The sequence below is a fragment of the Salmo salar genome, chromosome 22 (assembly GCF_965601325.2).
Source record: "Salmo salar chromosome 22, fSalSal1, whole genome shotgun sequence".
NCBI classification, from domain to species: domain Eukaryota; kingdom Metazoa; phylum Chordata; class Actinopteri; order Salmoniformes; family Salmonidae; genus Salmo; species Salmo salar.
The window spans coordinates 42,743,427-42,767,152 of NC_138312.1; the positions used below are offsets into that span (position 1 = coordinate 42,743,427).

Here is a 23,726-nt window from a genome sequence, read left to right on the forward strand (position 1 = left end):
TAAAACATCACAAATCACCCAGAAAATGAGGGATAGGGAGTGAAGAGAATAGAGAATAATCTTCTCAACTAATTTTCTCTCTTCTGAAGCAAGGGAAAGTCTGACAATGTCATTTACTTCACATTCACAGCGCAGTCCTCTGCAAATCTGCTGCCACAAGCAAGTGTCAAGAGAAAGCATGTGTTCGCACAAAATGCAACGTGAGCAAATGAAAAAAAACTACACAGTACCCCATGTACTCAGCATGTGGCCATGCTGCATGAGAAGTACTTTCTGCTTTGATTTATGTTTTAGGCTACTCACAGAAATACAGTGCATTCATTAAGTATTCAAACCCCTTGACTTTTTCCACATTTTGTTACTTTACAGCCTTATTCTAAAATGGATTACATCTTTTTTCCCCCTCATCAATCTACACACAATACCCCATAATGACAAAACAAAAACAGGTTTTAAAATGTATTTAAAATAAACAACTGAAATATCACATTTACATAAGTATTCAGACCCTTTACTCAGTACTTTGTTGATACACCTTTGGCAGCGATTCTTGGGTATGACGCTACAAGCTTGGCACACCTGTATCCCCCTTAAGGGGATCTGAACTGACCTCAACCCCCTTGATGCCTAATCCAAAGATCTCCACCCGTATTCCCTATAGCAATCCTGTGACTTCCGCCCGTCCACCCAAAACATTCCAAAGCCATCTGGCTCCTACAGATAACCATTAACCTCTTGGGGCTAGGTGGGACGCTAGCGTGCCACCCGTGGTGCACTCCATCAACAGCAGGTGCATTTCAAGAGCGGCAAATTTGAATCCAAATAAATGTCAAAATTCAAATTTTTCAAAAATACAACTATGTTACACCATTTGAAAGATAAACATCTCCTTAATCTAACCACGTTTTACGATTTCAAAAAGGTTTTACGGCGAAAGCATAAATTTAGAGTATGTTAGGACAGTACATTTACAAGAGTTGTGTGTAATGTTTTGTCAAGTCAAAGACAGGGTCACCAAAACCATAAAACCAGCTAAAATGATACACTAACCTTTTACAATCTCCATCAGATGACACTCCTAGGACATTATGTTAGACAATGCATGCATTTTTAGTTCTATCAAGTTCATATTTATATACAAAAACAGCGTTTTACTATGGCATTGATGTTGAGGAAATCGTTTCCCTCCAATAACCGGCAGTCAAGTCAGCGTCACAAATTAAATAATTAAAATTAGAAAACATTGGTAAAATATTATATTGTCATTTAAAGAATTATAGATTTACATCTTTTGAACGCAATCAACTTGCCAGATTTAAAAATAACCTTACTGGGAAATCACACTTTGCAATAATCTGAGCACTGTGCCCAGAAAAATACGCGTTGCGATACAGACTAGACGTCATGTTGGGGAGATCTAAAATCGAAAATACTATGTAAATAATCCATTACCTTTGATTCTCTTCATCAGATGTCACTTCCAGGTATCACAGGTCCATAACGAATGTAGTTTTGTTCAAAAAAGCTCATCATTTATGTCCAAAAATCTCCGTCTCGTTAGCACATGATGTAAGCCAGCCGGACTTCTCGTCATGAACGAGGGGAAAAAATATATTTCCGTTCGTTCAAACATGTCAAACGTTGTATAGCATAAATCATTAGGGCCTTTTTTAACCAGAACATGAATAATATTCAAGGTGGACGAATGCATAGTCTTTTATAACGTATTGGAACGAGGGTACCCAACATGAAGTAGCGCGCCAGGTGTCTAATGGGACATCACCGTTCCATGGCTCTTGTTCGGTCAGATCTCCCTCCAGAAGACTCAAAACACTTTGTAAAGGCTGGTGACATCTAGTGGAAGCAATAGGAAGTGCCAAAATATTCCTAAACCCCTGTGTTTTTCAATGGGATAGGTTTAAAGTCAATACAACACATCAGGTATCCACTTCCTGTCAGAAAATGTCTCAGGGTTTTGCCTGCCAAATGAGTTCTGTTATACTCACAGACACCATTCAAACAGTTTTGGAAACTTTAGAGTGTTTTCTATCCATATATAATAAGTATATGCATATTCTAGTTACTGGGTAGGATTAGTAACCAGATTAAATCGGGTACATTTTTTTTATCCAGACGTGCAAATGCTGCCCCCTAGACCCAACAGGTTAACTTCTGATGTAAAAACCAGTCTTTTTCACTCCTCAGATACTATACTGTGGAGTATAACAGTGTTCTAATTTTAACCCAGAATTTAACATTTCTTAAATGGAAGAAGTTTGGAACCACCAAGACTCTTCATAGACCTGGCCGTCCGGCCAAACTGAGCAATCTAGGGAGAAGGGCCTTGGTCAGGGAGGTGACCAAGAACCCAATGGTCACTGACAGAGCTCCAGAGTTCCTCTATGGAGATGGGAGAACCTTCCAAAAGGACAACCATCTCTGCAGCGCTCCACCAATCAGGCCTTTATGGTAGAATGGCCAGACGGAAGCCACTCCTCAGTAAAAGGTACATGACACCCCTCATGGAGCTTGACAAAAGGCACTTAAAGACTCTCAGACCATGAGAAACAAGTTTCTCTTTGGCCTGAATGCCAAGCGTCACGTCTGGAGGAAACCTGGCACCATCCCTGTAGGGATATTTTTCAGCGGCAGGGACTGGGAGTCTAGTCAGGATCGAGGGAAAGATGAACGAAGCAAAGTACAGATAGATCCTTGATGAAAACTTGCTCCAGAGCACCTCAGACTGGGGCGAATGTTCACCTTTTCAACAGGACAACGACCCAAAGCACACTGCCAAGACAAAGCAGGAGTGGCTTCGGGACAAGTCTCTGAATGTCCTTTAGTGGCTCAGCCAGGACCCGGACGTGAACCCGCTTTAACATCTCTGGAGATACCTGAAAATGACTGTGAAGCAACGCTCTCCATCCAACCTGACAGAGCTTGAGAGGATCTGCCCGAAAAGAATGGGAGAAACTCCCCAAATATAGGTGTGCCAAGCTTGTAGCATCATACCCAAGAAGACTCAAGGTTGTAATCGCTTCCAAATGTGTTTCAATAAAGTACTGACTAAAGGGTCTGAATACTTATGCAATTGTGATATTTCAGTTGTTTTTTTTAAATACATTTGCTAAAATGTTTAAACTTGTTTTTTTGTTTTGTCTATGGGTTTTGTGTGTAGATTGGTGAGGGGAAAAATCGATTACATTTTTTAAAATCTATTTAATCCATTTTAGAATAAGGCTGTAATGTAACAAAATGAGGAAAAAGTCAAGTGGTCTGAATACTTTCCGAATGTACTGTATACCATGCGTATCCTCTATATATGACTACTAAAACTTGAAACTTGTATTGTCTATTGCCTACCCAGCTCCCAGTTGGAATAGCTAACTACAGTTCTGTGTGTTAGCATTCAAAGAATTGGAACACACCAGGTGCTACAGCTACTAGCATATACAGTAGCTTGCTATCCTGGTTGTGGATCTACTCACCAGTCATACATCATATAGCATTCCGTAGCTAGCCACCTCAGGACAAAATCTATTCAGATACAACAGAAGTTCCAACTGTTAACATCAAATCCAATTTTATTAGTCACATGCGCCGAATACAACAGGTGGAGATCTTAGTGAAATACTTACTTACGAGCCCCTAACCAACAATGCAGTTTCAAAAGAATGCGGATAAGAATAAGAGATAAAAGTAACAAGTAAATAAAGAGCAGCTGTAAAATAACAATAGTGAGACTATATACAGTGGGGTACCAATACAGAGTCAATGTGCGGGGGCACCGTTAGTTGAGGTAGTATGTACATGTAGGTATAGTTATTCAAGTGACTATGCATAGACGACAACAGAGAGTAGCAGTGGTGTAAAGGGGGGGATGCAAATAGTCTGGGTAGCCATTTGAATAGATGTTCAGGAGTCTTATGGTTTGGGGGAAGATGCTGTTTAGAAGCCTCTTGGACCTAGACTTGGTGCTCCGGTACCGCTTGCCGTGCGGTAGCAGAAAGAACAGTCTATGACTAGGGTGGCTGGAGTCTTTGACAATTTTTAGGGCCTTCCTCTGACACCACCTGGTATAGATGTCCTGGATGGCAGGAAGCTTGGCCCCAGTGATGTACTGGGCTGTTCGCACTACCCTCTTTAGTGCCTTGCGGTCGGAGGCCGAGCAGTTGCCATACCAGGCAGTGATGCAACCTGTCAGGATGCTCTCGATAGTGCAGCTGTAGAACCTTTTTGAGGATCTGAGGACCCATGCCAAATCTTTTCAGTCTCCTGAGGGAAGAAGTTTTGTCGTGCCCTCTTCACAACTGTGTTGGTGTGCTTGGACCATGTTAGTTTGTTGCTGATGTGGACACCAAGGAACTTGAAGCTCTCAGCCTGCTCCACTGCAGCCCCATCAATGAGAATGGGGGAGTGCTCGGTCCTCTTTTTCCTGTAGTCCACAATCATCTCCTTTGTCTTGATCACATTGAGGGAGAGGTTGTTGTCCTGGCACCACATGGCCAGGTCTCTGGCCTCCTCCCTCTAGGCTGTCTCTTCGTTGTCGATGATCAGGCCTACCACTGTTGTCATCGGCAAATTTAATGATGGTGTTGGAGTCGTGCCTGGCCGTGCAGTCGTGAGTGAACAGGGAGTACAGGAGGAGACTGAGCACACACCCCTGAGGGGCCCCTGTCTTGAGGATCAGCATGGCGGATTTGTTGTTACCTACCCTTACCACCTGGGGGCGGCCCGTCAGGAAGTCCAGGATCCAGTTGCAGAAGGAGGTGTTTAGGAGGTGAATGTTGACCTGTTTAAAGGTCTTACTCACATTAGCTGCGGAGAGCGTGATCACACAGTCTTCCAGAACAGCTGGTGCTCTCATGCATGTTTCAGTGTTATTCGCCTCGAATCGAGCATAGAAGTAGTTTAGCTTGTCTGGTAGGCTCGTGTCACTGGGCAGCTCTCGACTGTGCTTCCCTTTGTAGTCTGTAATGGTTTGCAAGCACTTCCACATCCAACGAGTGTCAGAGCCTACAGTGGGGGAAAAAAGTATTTAGTCAGCCACCAATTGTGCAAGTTCTCCCACTTAAAAAGATGAGAGAGGCCTGTAATTTTCATCATATGTACACTTCAACGATGACAGACAAAATGAGAAAAAAAATCCAGAAAATCACATTGTAGGATTTTTAATTAATTTATTTGCAAATTATGGTGGAAAATAAGTATTTGGTCAATAACAAAAGTCTATCTCAATACTTTGTTATATACCCTTTGTTGGCAATGACACAGGTCAAACGTTTTCTGTAAGTCTTCACAAGGTTTTCACACACTGTTGCTGGTATTTTGGCCCATTCCGCCATGCAGATCTCCTCTAGAGCAGTGATGTTTTGGGGCTGTCGCTGGGCAACACTGACTTTCAACTCCCTCCAAAGATTTTCTATGGGGTTGAGATCTGGAGACTGGCTAGGCCACTCCAGGACCTTGAAATGCTTCGTACGAAGCCACTCCTTTGTTGCCCGGGTGGTGTGTTTGGGATCATTGTCATGCTGAAAGACCCAGCCATGTTTCATCTTCAATGCCCTTGCTGATGGAAGGAGGTTTTCACTCAAAATCTCACGATACATGGCCCCATTCATTCTTTCCTTTACACGGATCAGTCGTCCTGGTCCCTTTGCAGAAAAACAGCCACAAAGCATGATGTTTCCACCCCCATGCTTCACAGTAGGTATGGTGTTCTTTGGATGCAACTCAGCATTCTTTGTCCTCCAAACACGACGAGTTGAGTTTTTACCAAAAAGTTATATTTTGGTTTCATCTGACCATATGACATTCTCCCAATCCTCTTCTGGATCATCTAAATGCTCTCTAGCAAACTTCAGATGGGCCTGGACATGTACTGGCTTAAGCAGGGGGACACGTCTGGCACTGCAGGATTTGAGTCCCTGGCGGCGTAGTGTGTTACTGATGGTAGGCTTTGTTACTTTGGTCCCAGCTCTCTGCAGGTCATTCACTAGGTCCCCCGTGTGGTTCTGGGATTTTTGCTCACCGTTCTTGTGATCATTTTGACCCCACGGGGTGGGATCTTGCGTGGAGCCCCAGATCGAGGGAGATTATCAGTGGTCTTGTATGTCTTCCATTTCCTAATAATTGCTCCCACAGTTGATTTCTTCAAACCAAGCTGCTTACCTATTGCAGATTCAGTCTTCCCAGCCTGGTGCAGGTCTACAATTTTGTTTCTGGTGTCCTTTGACAGCTCTTTGGTCTTGGCCATAGTGGAGTTTGGAGTGTGACTGTTTGAGGTTGTGGACAGGTGTCTTTTATACTGATAACAAGTTCAAACAGGTGCCATTAATACAGGTAACGAGTGGAGGACAGAGGAGCCTCTTAAAGAAGAAGTTACAGGTCTGTGAGTGTTACGCCCCTGAAAAAGGGGAGAAATAATCACGAGAGTGATACGGTATTATTTCCTCAGTGAGAACTTTTACTGTAATCATTTTACCAAAGTAACACATTTTACAAAAGTAACACATTTTACAAAACAACAGATCTACAGGAAAGAGCTAGTGTTATAGGGTACAAGGCTTATTCAAGTCACAACAGTATACACTGTAATTCACTGAAACATACACTCATTTCAATATAACTGTCAAGCACAACGTTTTAACTCAGTAAACCATAACTTAATTTATCAACAGTCAATAAAGTGTTTGAAAAACCCTTACACAAATAACACCGCAAAATATCTTATTAGCAACGCACATGTTCATTCACGATCGACATAAAATGGCAGCTACTCTCAGTACGAAGCTAGCTTTAGCTGCAACCGAGCAGGGCTCATATTACTCTGCAAACTTAACTCTAACTTCCTCAAGATGTTACTAAGACACACCTTAAACACTCTTGACATGTTAGCGAATTATTACATTTAAATGACTCTGTTTTCTCAATAACGTACCTGAAAAAGGGGAGAAATAATCACGAGAGTGATACGGTATTATTTCCTCAGTGAGAACTTTTACTGTAATGAGGAAAAGACCGTGATTTCCCCGCGAACTTGGGTGGAGACCAGAGCAATCGATCTCAGACTCATAGATTAAAGAGCATTTAGTAGATCACAGATTAACACTTTTCCCCTTCAATTAGGCACCACAAAATAAAGTAATCAATATAACGTTTACACATTCCATTTACAATTCTTACCTTTTGTACACTTGATGGATTTTAACTTTAACACAATTATGAATGTTGTCAATCTCTATCAACTAATACAGAATGCATTATCTTTTTAACCTTAGATGTTTTAAGATCCTCACATACTATGAACTTACTAATACTTTTTAATGTATAACAGGCTATGAGTATTTCCTTTAACCTGTCACATGAGAGCCAGAAATCTTGCTTGTTTGTAGGTGACCAAATACTTATTTTCCACCATAATTTGCAAATAAATTCATAAAAAATCCTACAATGTGATTTTCTGGATTTTTTTTTTCTCATTTTGTCTGTCATAGCTGACATGTACCTATGATGAAAATTACAGGCCTCTCTCATCTTTTTAACTGGGAGAACTTGCACAATTGGTGGCTGACTAAATACTTTTTTCCCCCACTGTATGTAGTACGATTTGACGTTAGTCCTGAATTGACGCTTTGCCTGTTTGATGGTTCGTCAGAGGGCATAGCGGGATTTCTTATAAGCTTCCGGGTTAGAGTCCCACTCCTTGAAAGCGGCAGCTCAAGCCTTTAGCTCAGTGTGGATGCTGCCTGTAATCCATGGCTTCTGGTTGGGGTATGTACGTACGGTCGCTGTGGAGACGACGTCATTGATGTGTACTCCTCAATTCCATCGGAGGAATCCCGGAACATATTCAAGTCTGTGCTAGCAAAACAGTCCTGTAGCTTAGCATCAGCTTCATCTGACCACTTTTTTATTGATCTCGTCACTGGTGCTTCCTGCTTTACTTTTTGCTTGTAATCAGGAATCAGGAGGATAGAATTATGGTCAGATTTTCCAAATGGAGGGCGAGGGTGAGCTTTGTATGCATTTCTGTGTAGGTGGTCCAGAGTTTTTTTTCCTCTGGTTGCACATCTTACATCTAGACGTTCCGCTAGCAGAACACCTGCTCCAATATCCAATGATGGGCGTGGCGCGAAATACAAACTCCCCGAAATTCCGAAAACTTCCATTTTTCAAACATATGACTATTTTACACCATTTTAAAGACAAGACTCTCCTTTATCTAACCACACTGTCCGATTTCAAAAAGGCTTTACAGCAAAAGCAAAACATTAGATTATGTCAGCAGAGTACCCAGCCAGAAATAATCAGACACCCATTTTTCAAGCTAGCATATAATGTCACAAAAAACAAAACCACAGCTAAATGCAGCACTAACCTTTGATGATCTTCATCAGATGACACTCCTAGGACATTATGTTATACAATACATGCATGTTTTGTTCAATCAATTTCATATTTATATCAAAAAACAGCTTTTTACATTAGCATGTGACGTTCAGAACTAGCATTCCCACCGAACACTTCCGGTGAATTTACTAAATTACTCACGATAAACGTTCACAAAAAACATAATTATTTTAAGAATTATAGATACAGAACTCCTTTATGCAATCGCGGTGTCCGATTTTAAAATAGCTTTTCGGTGAAAGCACATTTTGCAATATTCTGAGTAGATAGCCCGGCCATCATGGCTAGCTATTTTGACACCCACCAAGTTTGGTACTCACCAAACTCAGATTTACTATAAGAAAAATTGGATTACCTTTGCTGTTCTTCGTCAGAATGCACTCCCAGGACTTCTACTTCATCACCCAATGTTGTTTTGGTTCCAAATAATCCATAGTTATATCCAAATAGCGGTGTTTTGTTGTGCGTTCAAGACACTATCCGAAGGGTAACGAAGGGTGACGCGCCCGGCGCGTATCGTGACAAAAAATTTTAAAATATTCTATTACCGTACTTCGAAGCATGTCAAACGCTGTTTAAAATCAATTTTTATGCAATTTTTCTCGTAAAAAAGCGATAATATTCTGACCAGGAGTCGTTGTTTTCGTTCAAAGACAGAGAAAGTAAAATGGACTCTTCACGCGCGCACCCGTCTCATTGTTCTCAGATCGACCACTTACCAAATGCGCTACTGTTTTTCAGCCAGAGACTGCAAAGTCATCATTCAACGTTCTGCCGCCTTCTGAGAGCCAATGGGAGCCTCAGGAAGTGTCACGTTACAGCAGAGATACTCTGTTTTGGATAGAGATGGCAAAGAAGGCCAAGAAATGGTCAGACAGGGTACTTCCTGTACAGAATCTTCTCAGGTTTTGGCCTGCCATTTGAGTTCTGTTATACTCACAGACACCATTCAAACAGTTTTAGAAACTTTGGAGTGTTTTCTATCCAAAGCTACTAATTATATGCATATTCTAGTTTCTGGGCAGGAGTAATAACCAGATTAAATCGGGTACGTTTTTTATCCGGCCGTGAAAATACTGCCCCCTATCCATAACAAGTTAACTTGCTGATAGAAATTTGGTAAAACTGATTTAAGTTTCCCTGCATTAAAGTCCCCGGCCACTAGGAGCGCCGCCTCTGGATGAACGTTTTCCTGTTTCTTATGGCGGTATACAGCTCATTGAGTGAGGTTTTAGTGCCAGCATCGGTCTGTGGTGGTATGTAAACAGCTACGAAGAATACAGATGAAAACTCTCTCGGTAGGTAGTGTGGTCTACAGCTTATCATGAGATACTCTACCTCAGGCGAGCAATAGCTCGAGACTCCCTTAGATATCGTGCACCAGCTGTTATTTACAAAAATACATAGTCCGCAGCCCCTTGTCTTACCAGACACCGCTGTTCTATCCTGCCGGTACATCGTATAACCAGCCAGCTGTATGTTGATATTGTCGTCGTTCAGCCACGACTCCGTGAAGCATAAGATGTTACAGTTTTTAATTTTAATACATGTATACAGAAGTTATAGTGACCAGTAGATAAATGGATACATTAGATACTTATGGTAAAGGTAATCAATGAACATCAGCGTAGTGGTAGTAATAAATCAAATCCAAAATAATTTTAGCAGCAGCGTTGGTGAGGGTGTGTGTATGTAAGTGTGTTGCGTCAGTGATGAGTATGTGAGTGAGGGTGTATATGAATGCGTGTATGTGAGTAAGATTGACAGTGAAGGTGTGTGCGTCTGAGTGGGTAGAGACCTGTGGATAGGCATAGAGTCAGTGTGTATAGGCTGTGGGGGACGGAGAGCAGTAGTTAGACATTACATTTGGAACACTTCCAATAAGTTCAACAGCCTTGTGAATCCTTTCAAACGCCTCATGGCTTCTCATTGACTGACCTCTTTGTATTTTCTGCGGTTCTCTAGATTTATTTGCAGCAATTAAGATTTCGATGAGGTGATGATATATTACTTGGAATCTATTAAACATATTTTTATCTCATTAGGGAAATACCAGTTGATCTAAAGGTTTGATTGTGGAAAAATACACAAGGGATAACATGTTTTTCGGACCGGTTTGTGTATTTCATCCACCTGAATGTCAAAGCCTTTGGCAGTAGTTGCCTAGCAGATTGTGTCCACAGTGGGAGGCTGACATGGGGTGTGGATGGGTGTGTTTGAACGGCCGGCTCTAGGCAGCATTTTAGAGTCAGTTTAGACCTTTAGACCAAGGCAAAACAGCAACCTATAGAATCTCCTAAACATTTCTAATCCTGATATTTTGTCATGCATTTTTCATACCTGTAAAGTGGCCTTGTGTCGAGCTGAATGTATATATTCAACATCATCTATTGTTTGATCTTGTTTTATGCATTTCTGTGATAACTGTTTACTCTATTACCTGTCTGTTCAATCTCTAATTCCCCTCCTCCTCTCTCTTAGGTCTGTCTGGTAACCCAGTGGATCTGGAGAAGCGCCACACAGCGTTTGGGAAGAACTTCATCCCTCCTAAAAAGCCTAAGTCTTTCCTCGCGCTGGTGTGGGAAGCTCTACAGGATGTTACTCTAATCATCCTGGAGATTGCTGCCGTCATCTCCCTGGGCCTGTCCTTCTACCACCCTCCCGGGGGAGATAGCGAACGTGAGTAGTACACCCTAATCCGGGGCAGTTAGAACAGGTGGGAGGGGTGGTGAGGGGGACTGGGGCATGAAGGGAGAATTGAGGGTTTGCAAATGTTTTCATTTCCTGTTCCACTGACCTGGTCGTGTTGTGGTATTGTTTGTATCACTGACCTGGTCGTGTTGAGGTCTTATATCACTGACCTGGTCGTGTTGTTTGTATCACTGACCTGGTCGTGTTGAGGTCTTATATCACTGACCTGGTCGTGTTGAGGTCTTATATCACTGACCTGGTCGTGTTGAGGTCTTATATCACTGACCTGGTCGTGTTGAGGTCTTATATCACTGACCTGGTCGTGTTGAGGTCTTATATCACTGACCTGGTCGTGTTGAGGTCTTATATCACTGACCTGGTCGTGTTGAGGTCTTATATCACTGACCTGGTCGTGTTGTGGTATTGTTTGTATCACTGACCTGGTCGTGTTGAGGTCTTATATCACTGACCTGGTCGTGTTGTGGTATTGTTTGTATCACTGACCTGGTCGTGTTGAGGTCTTATATCACTGACCTGGTCGTGTTGTGGTATTGTTTGTATCACTGACCTGGTCGTGTTGTGGTATTGTTTGTATCACTGACCTGGTCATGTTGTGTCATTGTTTGTATCACTGACCTGGTCTTGACATGATCATGTTGTGGTCCTGTGTTCTGCTTTCCCCAGTGTGTGGTGAGACAGCATCTGGAGTGGAGGATGAGGGCGAGGCGCAGGCGGGCTGGATCGAGGGCGCCGCCATCTTGTTCTCTGTTGCCATCGTTGTCTTGGTGACGGCGTTTAACGACTGGAGCAAGGAGAAGCAGTTCCGCGGGCTGCAGAGCCGCATCGAACAGGAGCAGAAGTTCACCGTCATCCGCAAAGGCCAGGTCATCCAGATCCCTGTGTCCGAACTAGTGACAGGAGACATCGCCCAGATCAAATATGGTAAGACATGGATCAGATAAAATAAGAGATGAAACGTGCTGTTGCATTCCCCTGACAGGATACAGTCAGACCTTGGTTCAAATACATGTGTATTTGTTATTTAAATACTTATTTTCTGTCTATTTGAATATTTTCAAATAACGTGGCCTTAATCAACTACTTCTTTTGGAAGTATTTGAAAGTATTTTCAAATAAATTACTATAAATAGTCTACTATTTGAAAGAATTTTCAAATACTTAGTTCCAAATAGGCCTACATTATCTAAAATACCAAACAGACCTGGTTCAAATGCATGGGAGTATTATTAAACTATACGCACTATGTATTTTAGTTTTTTTCAAATACATGCCAATACTTTACAAGTGTATTTCCAAATACATTTCAATATTCAACTACTTGTTTTGAAATAAAAATTATAAAAATACTTACTTCCAAGTGATTTTGAAAGTAATTGAAATACCCTAAATAATATTTGAACCCAGGTCTGGATACAATGAACCAATATGATGAGGTAACACATTGACCAAATATACAAAGGTACGGAATATGGTGAGACATTGTATATCACAGTCATATAACTGTGTAACTGTTTCCTAGGTGATCTGCTGCCAGCTGATGGTATCCTGATCCAGGGCAACGACCTGAAGATTGACGAAAGCTCTCTGACCGGTGAATCAGACCAAGTCAGGAAGTCCCTCGAGAAAGACCCCATGCTGCTGTCCGGTGAGAGTGCCTATTCATAATATCACTATTATCAGACATTCAATATCCCAGTTAGGACCTCAATTGTTTTAAATTATAATATATGTCGTGTGATACAGTATGGAGACTGAAAATTGAGGACACAATGGAATAACATACAGTACAGTTATTCATACATACAGTACAGTTATTCATACATATAGCACAGTTATGACCTTTCTGTTAATGTTCTAGTATCTAATTTATCTTATCTCTCTCTCTCTCTCCTTCCCAACTCTCTTCTTATCCTCTCTCTTTCTCCCCCTTCATCCTCCAGGCACCCATGTGATGGAGGGATCAGGTAGAATGGTGGTGTCTGCAGTGGGTCTCAACTCCCAGACTGGAATCATCTTCACTCTGCTGGGGGCGGGAGATGGCGACGAGGAAAAGAAGATCAAGAAAGGTAAGAGATCGGGGGGGGACAAATGCACATCGCCATGGTAACAGTTCACAGAGAGTCAGTGACTGGCTTTTTCCCCAATCTGTCTCCTGTGTGTGTGTTTCTATCTACCGAGCTATCCTTGTCTTTCTACGTGAGCGCTCTGTTTGCTGGTTCCCTGAGGTAAGATTCTAGTAGAAGAATGAGTTACTCCAGTCTGTTGAACTCTAGAACGATCTAAAGGAAAATGGAACAGCCATGATAAACTCTGTACCATGGAGGCCAGAGGTTCCATTCAGTTTCATTGACATCGCTGTCCTATCCTTATTTATCTAATCCCTGGTGTTAGTTTTCACATCCAAACCGAGGCCCTTTCTAGACCACTCCTTCCCAGGAGTGGTTCTGTTCTGTTCATGGATGATTGGGTGGTCATTCTATGCCCGTACCACAGACCCACTGTCAGGAAAAATGGATTTCCACACTTTCTTTCATCCCTCCCTTTCGGATCTGTTCTAATTAAACAAGCAACACTAAGGAACCAGTACAGTTAATCTACATATATATCTACATGGTCTCTAATGAGCTTGTGTTCCATACTAACACTTAGTTGGGTATTCTTTTCTGTTTGGTAAGACTTTTTTTGCTAAGATTTCTGTTTTTCAGGCATTCATTCTAAAGGGGCTGAATGTGCCAGCTCAGAGGAGGGAGCTGCAAGACAATGACTCATTCCAATTGGCATCTTTAGTCATCACAAAATTAGACTGTGATTTCAAATGTTCATGAAACTGTTGAGCGCAGCCATTATGACCTTAATGTTATGGGTTTATTAGAGTAGATCAGAGCAAGTAAAGGCTAGTTAGTTGCACATGCACACACTGGCTGCAGCACAGGCAAGCACACTGGGTGTTGAACTGTCTGTCTTCCTCTGAGACGGGTGTATACAGCGAGGATGGAGGAAGAGGGCAGACATACTTAGAAGCACACACAAGAGCCCAGTGTCACCAGTAACAGATCCTGCTGTCTGTGGATGGATGCTCTACTTTACTCTACAGCCTTAAACCAACTAGTGGTCTCTCTCCTCTGACGGCCCGTTCCAGCCCCCAACACACACTTGAATTTATATTGTTTTGATCTTCTGTTCGTTTTGGTTTTATGATTTTTTTTATTTCTTTTAAGCCATGTTATCAGCATTCCGCACTCTCTCTCTGTCTGAACAGGTAAAAAACAAGGACCCCCCGAAAATCGCAACAAAGGTAACCCCTCCCTCCATCCCTCCCTCTCCCCTTCCATTCAGCAGCAGTCTGGGAGTTTCGTGTCAGTCTTATGCACTCTTTTCTCTCCCTCTCTCTCTCTCTCTCATGCTCTCGCTTCCCTCCACCTTCTGAAAAGGGGAGGTTCTTCTCGCCTTGCTTTACCTGTGAAAGGATGCAACTCTCACCTGCCACTGGTCCCCAGAGAGAGAAGTGGGGTTAGCCGTCAATGCCACTATTGTAGACCGATATCCATCTCAAGGCTACCTAGGGTTAGCATTCAGCACTACTGTTGTAGACTATATCCTTCAGAGCTATGAGGGGTTAGTATAACACAACTGTAGTCAATCTTTATCAATCACAGAGCTTCCCAGGAGTATCCTTCTTTATCCTTCTGTTGTAGACTCCTGCAGGTATATCCGTCCGAGCTATATGGGGTTAAAATAATAACACAACAACTCCAGTAGATTTGTATCCCTTCTAGGGCTAAATGGGGTTAGCTTTACCTCAATCACAGAGCTGCAAAAGGGTTAGTTCTACTAACCCCAAATAGGAAGTTTCATCCTCACATGCTATGTTTAGATAGACACCCGGGGTGTTGTAGCTCCTACAGCTCGCCTGGCCTGGACCGCTCCACCCTCCATGTGACGTGTCATCCAGAACTCATCCAAGCTGTCTCCCCCCCTCACTCAGCCTCCCAGGGCCTGAGCATCTGCTGCTCACAGACCCTCCCCAGCCCTCCTGCCCTCTCCTCTCTCCTTCCCCTCGCCCTTGACCTTTCACTAGTAAACAGCTTCTCTCCTCTCCAGCATGGAGCGGTAGCTAATGCTAGAGTAGGACAACATTAAATTAATAGGGACAGATCCACCCAACCTGCATTCACAACATGAAATGTATATTCTGAAAATGTCCACATACTGATGTGTAGTTTATCCAGTGTAGTAGCTTTATGGATGCCAAGTAATCTCTGGCTCCTGAGAGTAAATGGAATAGGAGTGGTAGGACCCCTGATATCATGTTTCAGTATCTGGAAATTTGGTAATAGTTTTTGGGCTTAGTTTAAAAAAGAAGGGATCTAAACAGAATTATAATAGACATTCTACATATAATTATAATCTAAATTCTTCTATTCTATCTATCCAATGCTAACTTCAAAACTAGGGTCAAGGAGTTAGGGAGACTGTACAAACTCTGGCAAGTGGCTCATTGTGGGAGTTGCACCCTGACATTATCAATGGGCTGTGGATTGTTGTCTGTTCTGTTTTCCTATTCTGTTTCTTTTCTCTCACTGTTGCCTCTTTCCAGGATGTTGCTCAGGACCTCATGCTGTCTCGTACTCTCTTCTCGCGATCACTGTTTGACTCTACCTCTCTTTATTTATTTTTCTGTCTCTTTCGCAAAAAAAACTACCTCTGGAGGTGCAGCCTCGTCTTCTACCTCATAATTTTATTTTTGTGGTGGTTGTATCTCTGCTTTGTTTTTTGTTCTCTTTTTTTCAGTTTGTCAGTTTCTTTGAGTTTTTTTGAGGGGTAAAACACTCGCACCCCCCCCCCCCCCTCCCTCGTCGTGGTCCGTGCTGCGTCTGTAAGTGCTGTGCATCCGTCAGTGAGTCAGTCCGTCCGTCCGTGCGTGCGTCAGTCTGCCAGTCCAGTCAGTGTGTGGCTGTGTTCAGTCTGATGGGTCTGGTCTAATGGGTTTTATGTTAGGACTGACTCAGTATCCCCTGATTGGTGGCCTATTCTCAGGGGTGGCAGAGTCACTATGCTCAATACAAGGGGCTTCAAGTACAGACATTTTAGGAGTGTGAGAAAAAAACATTACAGCAAAAATGACATGGGTACAAAATGATCCAACTAGATTGTGAATGTACTTTAAATTCACTGGTGTTGAGTTTGCATGGGCCACAAATAGAATCCATAGCAATGCATATGACACTGATTACCATAGAATACTGATCTTTTATTTGACCACCTTTATTATACTCGCCCTTAGATATTGTGGACTATTTCTACTGGAAAAGAGACAGAGCTAGAGAACAAACAGAGCGAATATAAGATATTGAAGTGGTGAAATGCAAATATTTTATTTGCATTTGTAAAACATGACTGCAAAGGAACCATTGTAGAATTTACAACCTGTACTTCGATGTTCTGAAAATATTCTCTGTTAAATGTATGATGTAAAACCAAAAACCATCTCCATAGACTCTTCTTGGCACATTTCCATGGAGACTTACCCCCACACCAGTGTTTCGGCTGTGTTTTATGTTAATGTGAACTCTAGTGTAATTGTGTTTCCATCAGGAGAGTCACACTAAAGACTTGGGGAGAGCAGAATCAACAACCTCTGCATCATCAAGACAGTTGCTATGCGAAAAGGTGTTCACAGTTAGCCATAGTAAATGCTGGCTGAAAGGTACCAGGGGCCTGGCTTTGGCCCCAGGTGAAAGCAAGTCCTCCAGAGCCATGGCCCAGTGAGACACGGGTTCCGGCCCACATAGATGGACACAGAAAAATCTGAGCGTTTTGGGTGAAACACTGGGGTAAATCCTGTATGGAAATGCGCCATCTGGGAGAAGTTGTATAGCGTTAAATTGCTGCTACAAATCAGTTTTGTATTGTTAAATCCTTACTTTTATCTCAAGCATTTCCTGATGAATTCTGTGCTGTGTGTTTACTCTTTCCAACACTTCCCTGCTTTCGTTAATGTTTAATTTATGCATTAGAGTATTTAAACAATCAATCAGTTAATTATTGAGTACTAATTTTACTTTAATGAAGAATAAATCGCATTTGCTGAACTCTCCATCAAACTGACCGCTAACAACAAATAATAACATCAGTGTTGATCACAAGGGATCTGTTCTGGTTTAAGAGATTAAATGATCCACATGGTTTAGTGGATCACTGCTCAGGACCTGAGTCTGGTGGTCTGGTGACCGTGTTTCTGTCTCTCTTCCAACCGGAACTGAACCACAACCCCTCGATCCTCCTTCCTCCTGCCTCCTCCTTTTTGGAATGTCTGTTCCCTCTCCTCTCCCCAACCCCCCCAAAAATCTCACTACCAACCATCTCCAACCTCCTATCACTACCCTCTTTACCCTCCCCAAACTTTTTCACCACCACTAATTGCCCTCCTCCACCCCCACCACCCTCTTCCCACCACCCCCTCTCTACCCTACCTATTTCCCCATCCATCTACCCTGTCCCATAGCTAAGACCCAGGACGGCATTGCCCTGGAGATCCAGCCCCTGAAGAGTGAGGTTGAGTCCGAGGAGAAGGAGCCGGAGGTGGAGGTCAAACAGGTGAAGAGGGTTCAGATCACCAAGAAGGAGAAGTCTGTGCTGCAGGGCAAACTCACCAAACTGGCTGTGCTAATCGGGAAGGCAGGTAAGGTCAGAGGCAGAGATGCACGTGCACACAGACCTACACAGGCACACACACATAGACATTGCAGATCGGGAAGGCAGGTAAGGTCAGGGGCAGACCTACACAGGCGCACACAGACCTACACAGGCGCACACACACATAGACATTGCAGATCGGGAAGGCAGGTAAGAATAGAGGTCTTAAAAACATTACATTTACATTTACATTTTAGTCATTTAGCAGACACTCTTATCCAGAGCGACTTACAGTAGTGAATGCATACATTTCATAATTTTTTTCCCCGTACTGGTCCCCCGTGGGAATCGAACCCACAACCCTGGCGTTGCAAACACCATGCTCTACCAACTGAGCCACACGGGACCTGACACACGTACACACAGGTGTACATACAGATGTAAAATCGTAATTTGAGCCAGTTTGCTACAGCGGGAAAATAATCCTGCAGCAACAGGAAATGTGAATTATTATGTGGATTATAACCAATAGACATTTTTGTAGGGGTTAAAACATTTTTTGTGAGGGCCGATCAAGTATGAAATTTCAGTGGAAATTCCAAACTTTGGAAGCCTTTTTAAACCTGAAATACAATACAAGTTTAAAGTGTCCTCCTGCAACAGGGTGATCAAATTAAGGTCCTACATCTGTACATGCCTGCTCCTGGATTTGACCGCCAGATAGAAACAGTATACTTTGTTTCTTTTGCCCAGGTCTGATCATGTCAGCAGTGACGGTGATCATTCTCATTCTGTACTTCGTGATTGACACGTTCGGGGTACAGGGTCGCCCATGGCTGAAGGAGTGTACCCCCATCTATATCCAGTACTTTGTCAAGTTCTTCATCATCGGAGTCACTGTGCTGGTGGTGGCTGTGCCTGAGGGGCTGCCTCTAGCCGTCACCATCTCTCTGGCCTACTCTGTCAAGGTACACTCAAACCAATACGCACACGGTGCTGGTAGTGGCAGTGCCAGAGGGGCTGTCGCTAGCTGCCACCATCTCCCAGACTTACTCTGTCAGGTCACACACACACAGCACTGACCTCTAATGTCTGTCTTGTCCCCTGTGTAGAAAATGATGAAAGACAATAACCTGGTGCGTCACCTGGATGCGTGTGAGACAATGGGGAACGCTACGACCATCTGCTCCGACAAGACAGGCACCCTCACCATGAACCGTATGACCGTGGTGCAGGCCTACTTGGGAGACACACACTACAAGAAAGTACCAGAACCCGACGTCATCAAACCATCAACAATGGAAGTCCTGGTCAACAGCATCGCCATCAACTCAGCCTATACTACTAAGATCCTGGTGAGAGAGAGAGAGATGCACACACACACACTGTATACTTACACACCCATCCTCAAATGCATAAATTGAACGAGCACTCACAATAAACCTTCACCGCTCACTCTCACACACGCACACACAAACACACCCATCCTTAAGTGAGGCACTTGAAGCACACGCTAATATCGTCCCAGTCTTCAGTAAAGATGGTCCATAATAACATTCCAGGAACATGATACTGCTTTCTATCTATTCATTCATCAGCCCATCAATACCACCAGATAATCACATAAGACTGAAGATACAGGCTTTAAATAGCCCTTAGGAGAATCCCTCACTCATCTTCGTTCATTCCTTGGACCATAGCGCCTCGACATTTGGAGCTTCATGTCATATGTACGCAGTGTGTGCACATCCTTACAAATGCATAGTCTTCTTCTCTAGTGCATATCTTCATGGTTCCTTTTACACTCTGTAGGATGCACATCTCAATGTTCCTTTAACTGTATGTCTTCTTCATGAACTATACATGTTTGTAGCATACAGTAGGTAGGGTGTGTTTAACGTTTTGTTTGTTTCTCCAGTCTCCAGAAAAGGAGGGAGGTCTGCCCCGCCACGTTGGCAACAAGACAGAATGCTCCCTATTGGGCTTTGTGCTGGAACTGAAGAGGGACTACCAGCCAATCAGGGACGAGATTCCTGAGGAGAAACTGTACAAGGTGTGTAGCTGCTTCAAAATTATATCAATGAAGATAAATGTGCAATCTGTAACTTATTTAACTTTTATATATGTGTGTTCTGTGTGGCTCCAAGACTAAATTTACAAATAACCTACTGCCCGTTATTCCTACAGAAAGTAGTGTACTATAGTAATATAGCATATTGTGATAATATGGGAGTTATAACTAACTGAGAGGTGTGTTTCCAGGTGTACACCTTCAACTCATCCCGTAAGAGCATGAGCACGGTGCTGAAGAACACCGACGGTAGCGGCTTTCGCATGTACAGCAAGGGAGCCTCCGAGATCGTCCTACGCAAGTACAGAAGGGAGGGAGAGGGGGAGGGAGGAAGGGATTGGTCATATCTTTCGTTGATGAATGGATACACCAAGATAGGAGGGGGAGGATGATCAAGTCCATCTTTCTATCTTTCCTCCCCCTCCCCTCGTCCCCCACCCCTCCTCCCCCTCCTACCCTCCTACTCCCCTCCTCTTCCTTCCCTCCTCGCTCTCTAGATGTTCCCGTATCCTGGACACGAACGGGGAGCCACGTATCTTCAAGCCTAAGGACCGTGATGAGATGGTGAAGGTGGTGATTGAGCCCATGGCCTGTGACGGTCTAAGGACCATCTGTGTGGCCTACAGGGACTTCCCTGCCGAGGCAGGAGAACCAAACTGGGACAACGAGGCCGATATCCTCAACGAGCTCACCTGCATCTGTGTGGTCGGCATTGAGGACCCCGTCAGACCTGAGGTGAGACATGGACAGACGCATTCTGCCTGAACAAAACAAGCTCTGGTGGACACCCTCTAACTGATCAGAAAGTGCATAAATATACACTACCAGTCAAAAGTTTGGACACCTACTCTTTCAAGGGTTTTTCTTTATTTTTTATATTTTCCACATTGTAGAATAATAGTGAAGACATAAAAACTATGAAATAACACATATGGAATCATGTAGTAACCAAATAAGTGTTAAACAAATAAAAATATATTTTATATTTGAGATTCTTCAAAGTAGCTACCCTTTGCCTTGATGACAGCTTTGCACACTCTTGGCATTCTCTCAACCAGCTTCATGAGGCAGTCACCTGGAATGCATTTCAATTAATAGGTGTTGTCACGTCCTGACCAGTAAAAGGGGTTATTTGTTCTTATAGTTTGGTCAGGACGTGGCAGGGGGTATTTGTTTTATGTGGTTCAGGGTGTGTTTGTGTATGTGTTCATGTAGAGGGGGTATTTGGTTTATATGGTTTGGGGTGGTTATGTATGTAGAGGGGTATTTGATTTATTAGTCCAGGGTTTTGGTTATTGTTCTATGTTAGTTTATTTCTATGTTCAGTCTAGGGTATTGTATTTCTATGTTTAGGTAATGGGGATTGGGGCCTTCAATTGGAGGCAGCTGTCTATTGTTGCCTCTGATTGAAGGTCCTATATATAGGTATGTGTTTGTCATGGGATTTTGTGGGAGATTGTTGCTGTGTATAGCTTTGTGCCTTACCGGCCTGTTCTTTGTCGTCGTGTTTTTTGTATACGTGTTTGTTTTGGTTTTTTCCTTCTTTATCCTTTAATAAAAGAAGATGAGTATACATTTTCCCGCTGCGTCTTGGTCTAAACCCTACGACAACCGTGACAGGTGTGCCTTATTTAAAGTTAATTTGTGGAAGTCTTTCCTTCTTAATGCGTTTGAGCCAATCAGCTGTGTTGTGACAAGGTAGGGGTGGTATACAGAAGATAGCCATATTTGGTGAAAGACCAAGTCCATATTATGGCAAGAACAGCTCAAATAAGCAAAGAGAAATGACAGTCCATCATCACTTTAAGACATGAAGGTCAGTCAATTGGGAAAACCCCGAGGGCTCTCCACGGTCAGGGCGTGACAAATGAACTGTTTTGCTGCAGTGTGACTCAAACATCTGATCCCCATTAAATATATTGAATTAGCTCAGGAACCTGCTGGCTGCAGTCATATGATATCATATTGACCGCAGAAGTCAATGAGAGGAACAATTTGAGAGCCACTTATAAGTGCATGATGACCAAGAACTATAGACGAGGTATATCTTATATTATTAACTGGGTGGTTTGAGACCTGAATACTGATTGGCTGACAGTCATGGTATCAGACCATATACCATATGTATGGCAAAACATTTATTTTTACTGCTCTAATTACGTTGGTAACCAGTTTATAATAGCAATAAGGCACCTAAGGGCTGTGTCCAGGTACTCCGCGTTGCGTCGTGCAAAAAACAGCCCATAGTCCTGGTATATTGGCCATATCAAATCAACTTTATTTGTCACATACACATGGTTAGCAGGTGTTAATGCAAGTGTAGCGAAATGCTTGTGCTTCTAGTTCCGACCATGCAGTAATATCTAACAAGTAATCTACCAATTCCACAACAACTACGTTGTACACACAAGTGTAAAGGAATGAGTACAAATATGTACATAATCTATAAATGAGTGATGGCCGGACGGCGTAGGCAAGATGTAATAGATGGTAATAATAGATGGTAATAGATGGTATGGAGTACAGTATATATATATATATATATATGAGATGAGTATTGTAGGGTATGAAAACATATAAAGCGGCATTGTTTAATATGGCTAGTGATACATTACATCAGGATGGCATAGAGTACAGTATATACATATGAGATGAGTAATGTAGGTTATGAAAACATTATATAAAGTGGCATTGTTTAAAGTGGCTAGTGATACATTTATTACATCAAGATGCAGTAGATGGTATAGCGTACAGTATATACATATGAGATGAATAATGTAGGCTATGTAAACATTATCTAGTATAAATAATATAAAGTGGCAAGTGATAAATTGATTACATCAATTTTCCCATTACTAAAGTGGCTTGAGTTGAGTCAGTATGTTGGCAGCAGCCACTCAATGTTAGTGATGGCTGTTTAACAGTCTGATGGCCTTGAGATAGAAGCTGTTTTTCAGTCTCTCGGTTCCAGCTTTGATGCACCTGTACTGACCTCGCCTTCTGAATGATAGCGGGGTGAACAGGCAGTGGCTCGGGTGGTTGCTGTCCTTGATGATCTTTTTGGCCTTCCTGTGACATCGGGTGGTGTAGGTGTCCTGAAGGGCAGGTAGTTTGCACCCGGTGATGCGTTGTGCAGACCGCACCACCCTCTGGAGAGCCTTCCGGTTATGGGCGGAGCAGCTGCCGTAACAGGCGGTGATACACCCCGACAGGATGCGCTCAATTGTGCATCTGTAAAAGTTTGAGTGTTTTTGGTGACAAGCCGAATTTCTTCAACCTCCTGAGGTTGAAGAGGCGCTGCTGCGCCTTCTTCACCACGCTGTCTGTGTGGGTGGACCATTTCAGTTTGTCCGTGATGTGTATGCCGAGGAACTTAAAACTCTCCACCCTCTCGACTACTGTCCCGTCAATGTAGATAGGGGGGTGCTCCCTCTGCTGTTTCCTGAAGTCCACGATCATCTCTTTTGTCTTTTTGACATTGAGTGCGAGGTTATTTTCCTGACACCACACTCCGAGGGCCCTCACCTCCTCCCTGTAGGCCATCTCATCATTGTTGGTAATCAAGCCTACCACTGTAGTGTCGTCTGCAAACTTGATGATTGAGTTGGAGGCGTGCATGGCCACGCAGTCGTGGGTGAACAGGGAGTACAGGAGAGGGCTGAGAACGCACCCTTGTGGGGACCCAGTGTTGAGGATCAGCGGGGTGGAGATGTTGTTACCTACCCTCACCACCTGGGGGCGGCCCGTCAGGAAGTCCAGGACCCAGTTGCACAGTGCGAGGTCGAGACCCAGGGTCTCGAGCTTAATGACGAGTTTGGAGGGTACTATGGTGTTAAATGCTGAGCTGTAATGAACAGCATTCTTTCATAGGTATTCCTCTTGTCCAGATGGGTTA

At 43.1% G+C, this 23,726-nt stretch overlaps 1 protein-coding gene across 6 annotated transcripts in view; it reads left to right on the forward strand.

Annotated features, from left to right (window-relative positions):
• LOC106583499 (plasma membrane calcium-transporting ATPase 1) overlaps positions 1-23,726 on the forward strand; it is a 157,752-nt gene that overhangs the window by 86,376 nt on the left and 47,650 nt on the right. For 4 of the 6 annotated variants that reach the window (XM_082967624.1, XM_014167745.3, XM_082967623.1 and 1 more), the window contains 11 exons: positions 10,894-11,091; positions 11,788-12,045; positions 12,644-12,769; positions 13,065-13,190; positions 14,384-14,419; positions 17,630-17,806; positions 18,514-18,728; positions 18,873-19,115; positions 19,679-19,813; positions 20,023-20,132; positions 20,329-20,566. In XM_082967624.1, the coding sequence (XP_082823750.1) occupies positions 10,894-11,091; positions 11,788-12,045; positions 12,644-12,769; positions 13,065-13,190; positions 14,384-14,419; positions 17,630-17,806; positions 18,514-18,728; positions 18,873-19,115; positions 19,679-19,813; positions 20,023-20,132; positions 20,329-20,566 (1,862 nt within the window). The remainder of the gene's footprint in view (positions 1-10,893; positions 11,092-11,787; positions 12,046-12,643; positions 12,770-13,064; positions 13,191-14,383; positions 14,420-17,629; positions 17,807-18,513; positions 18,729-18,872; positions 19,116-19,678; positions 19,814-20,022; positions 20,133-20,328; positions 20,567-23,726) is intronic. The other 2 variants (XM_045705778.2, XM_014167746.3) reach the window with 1 other exon arrangement.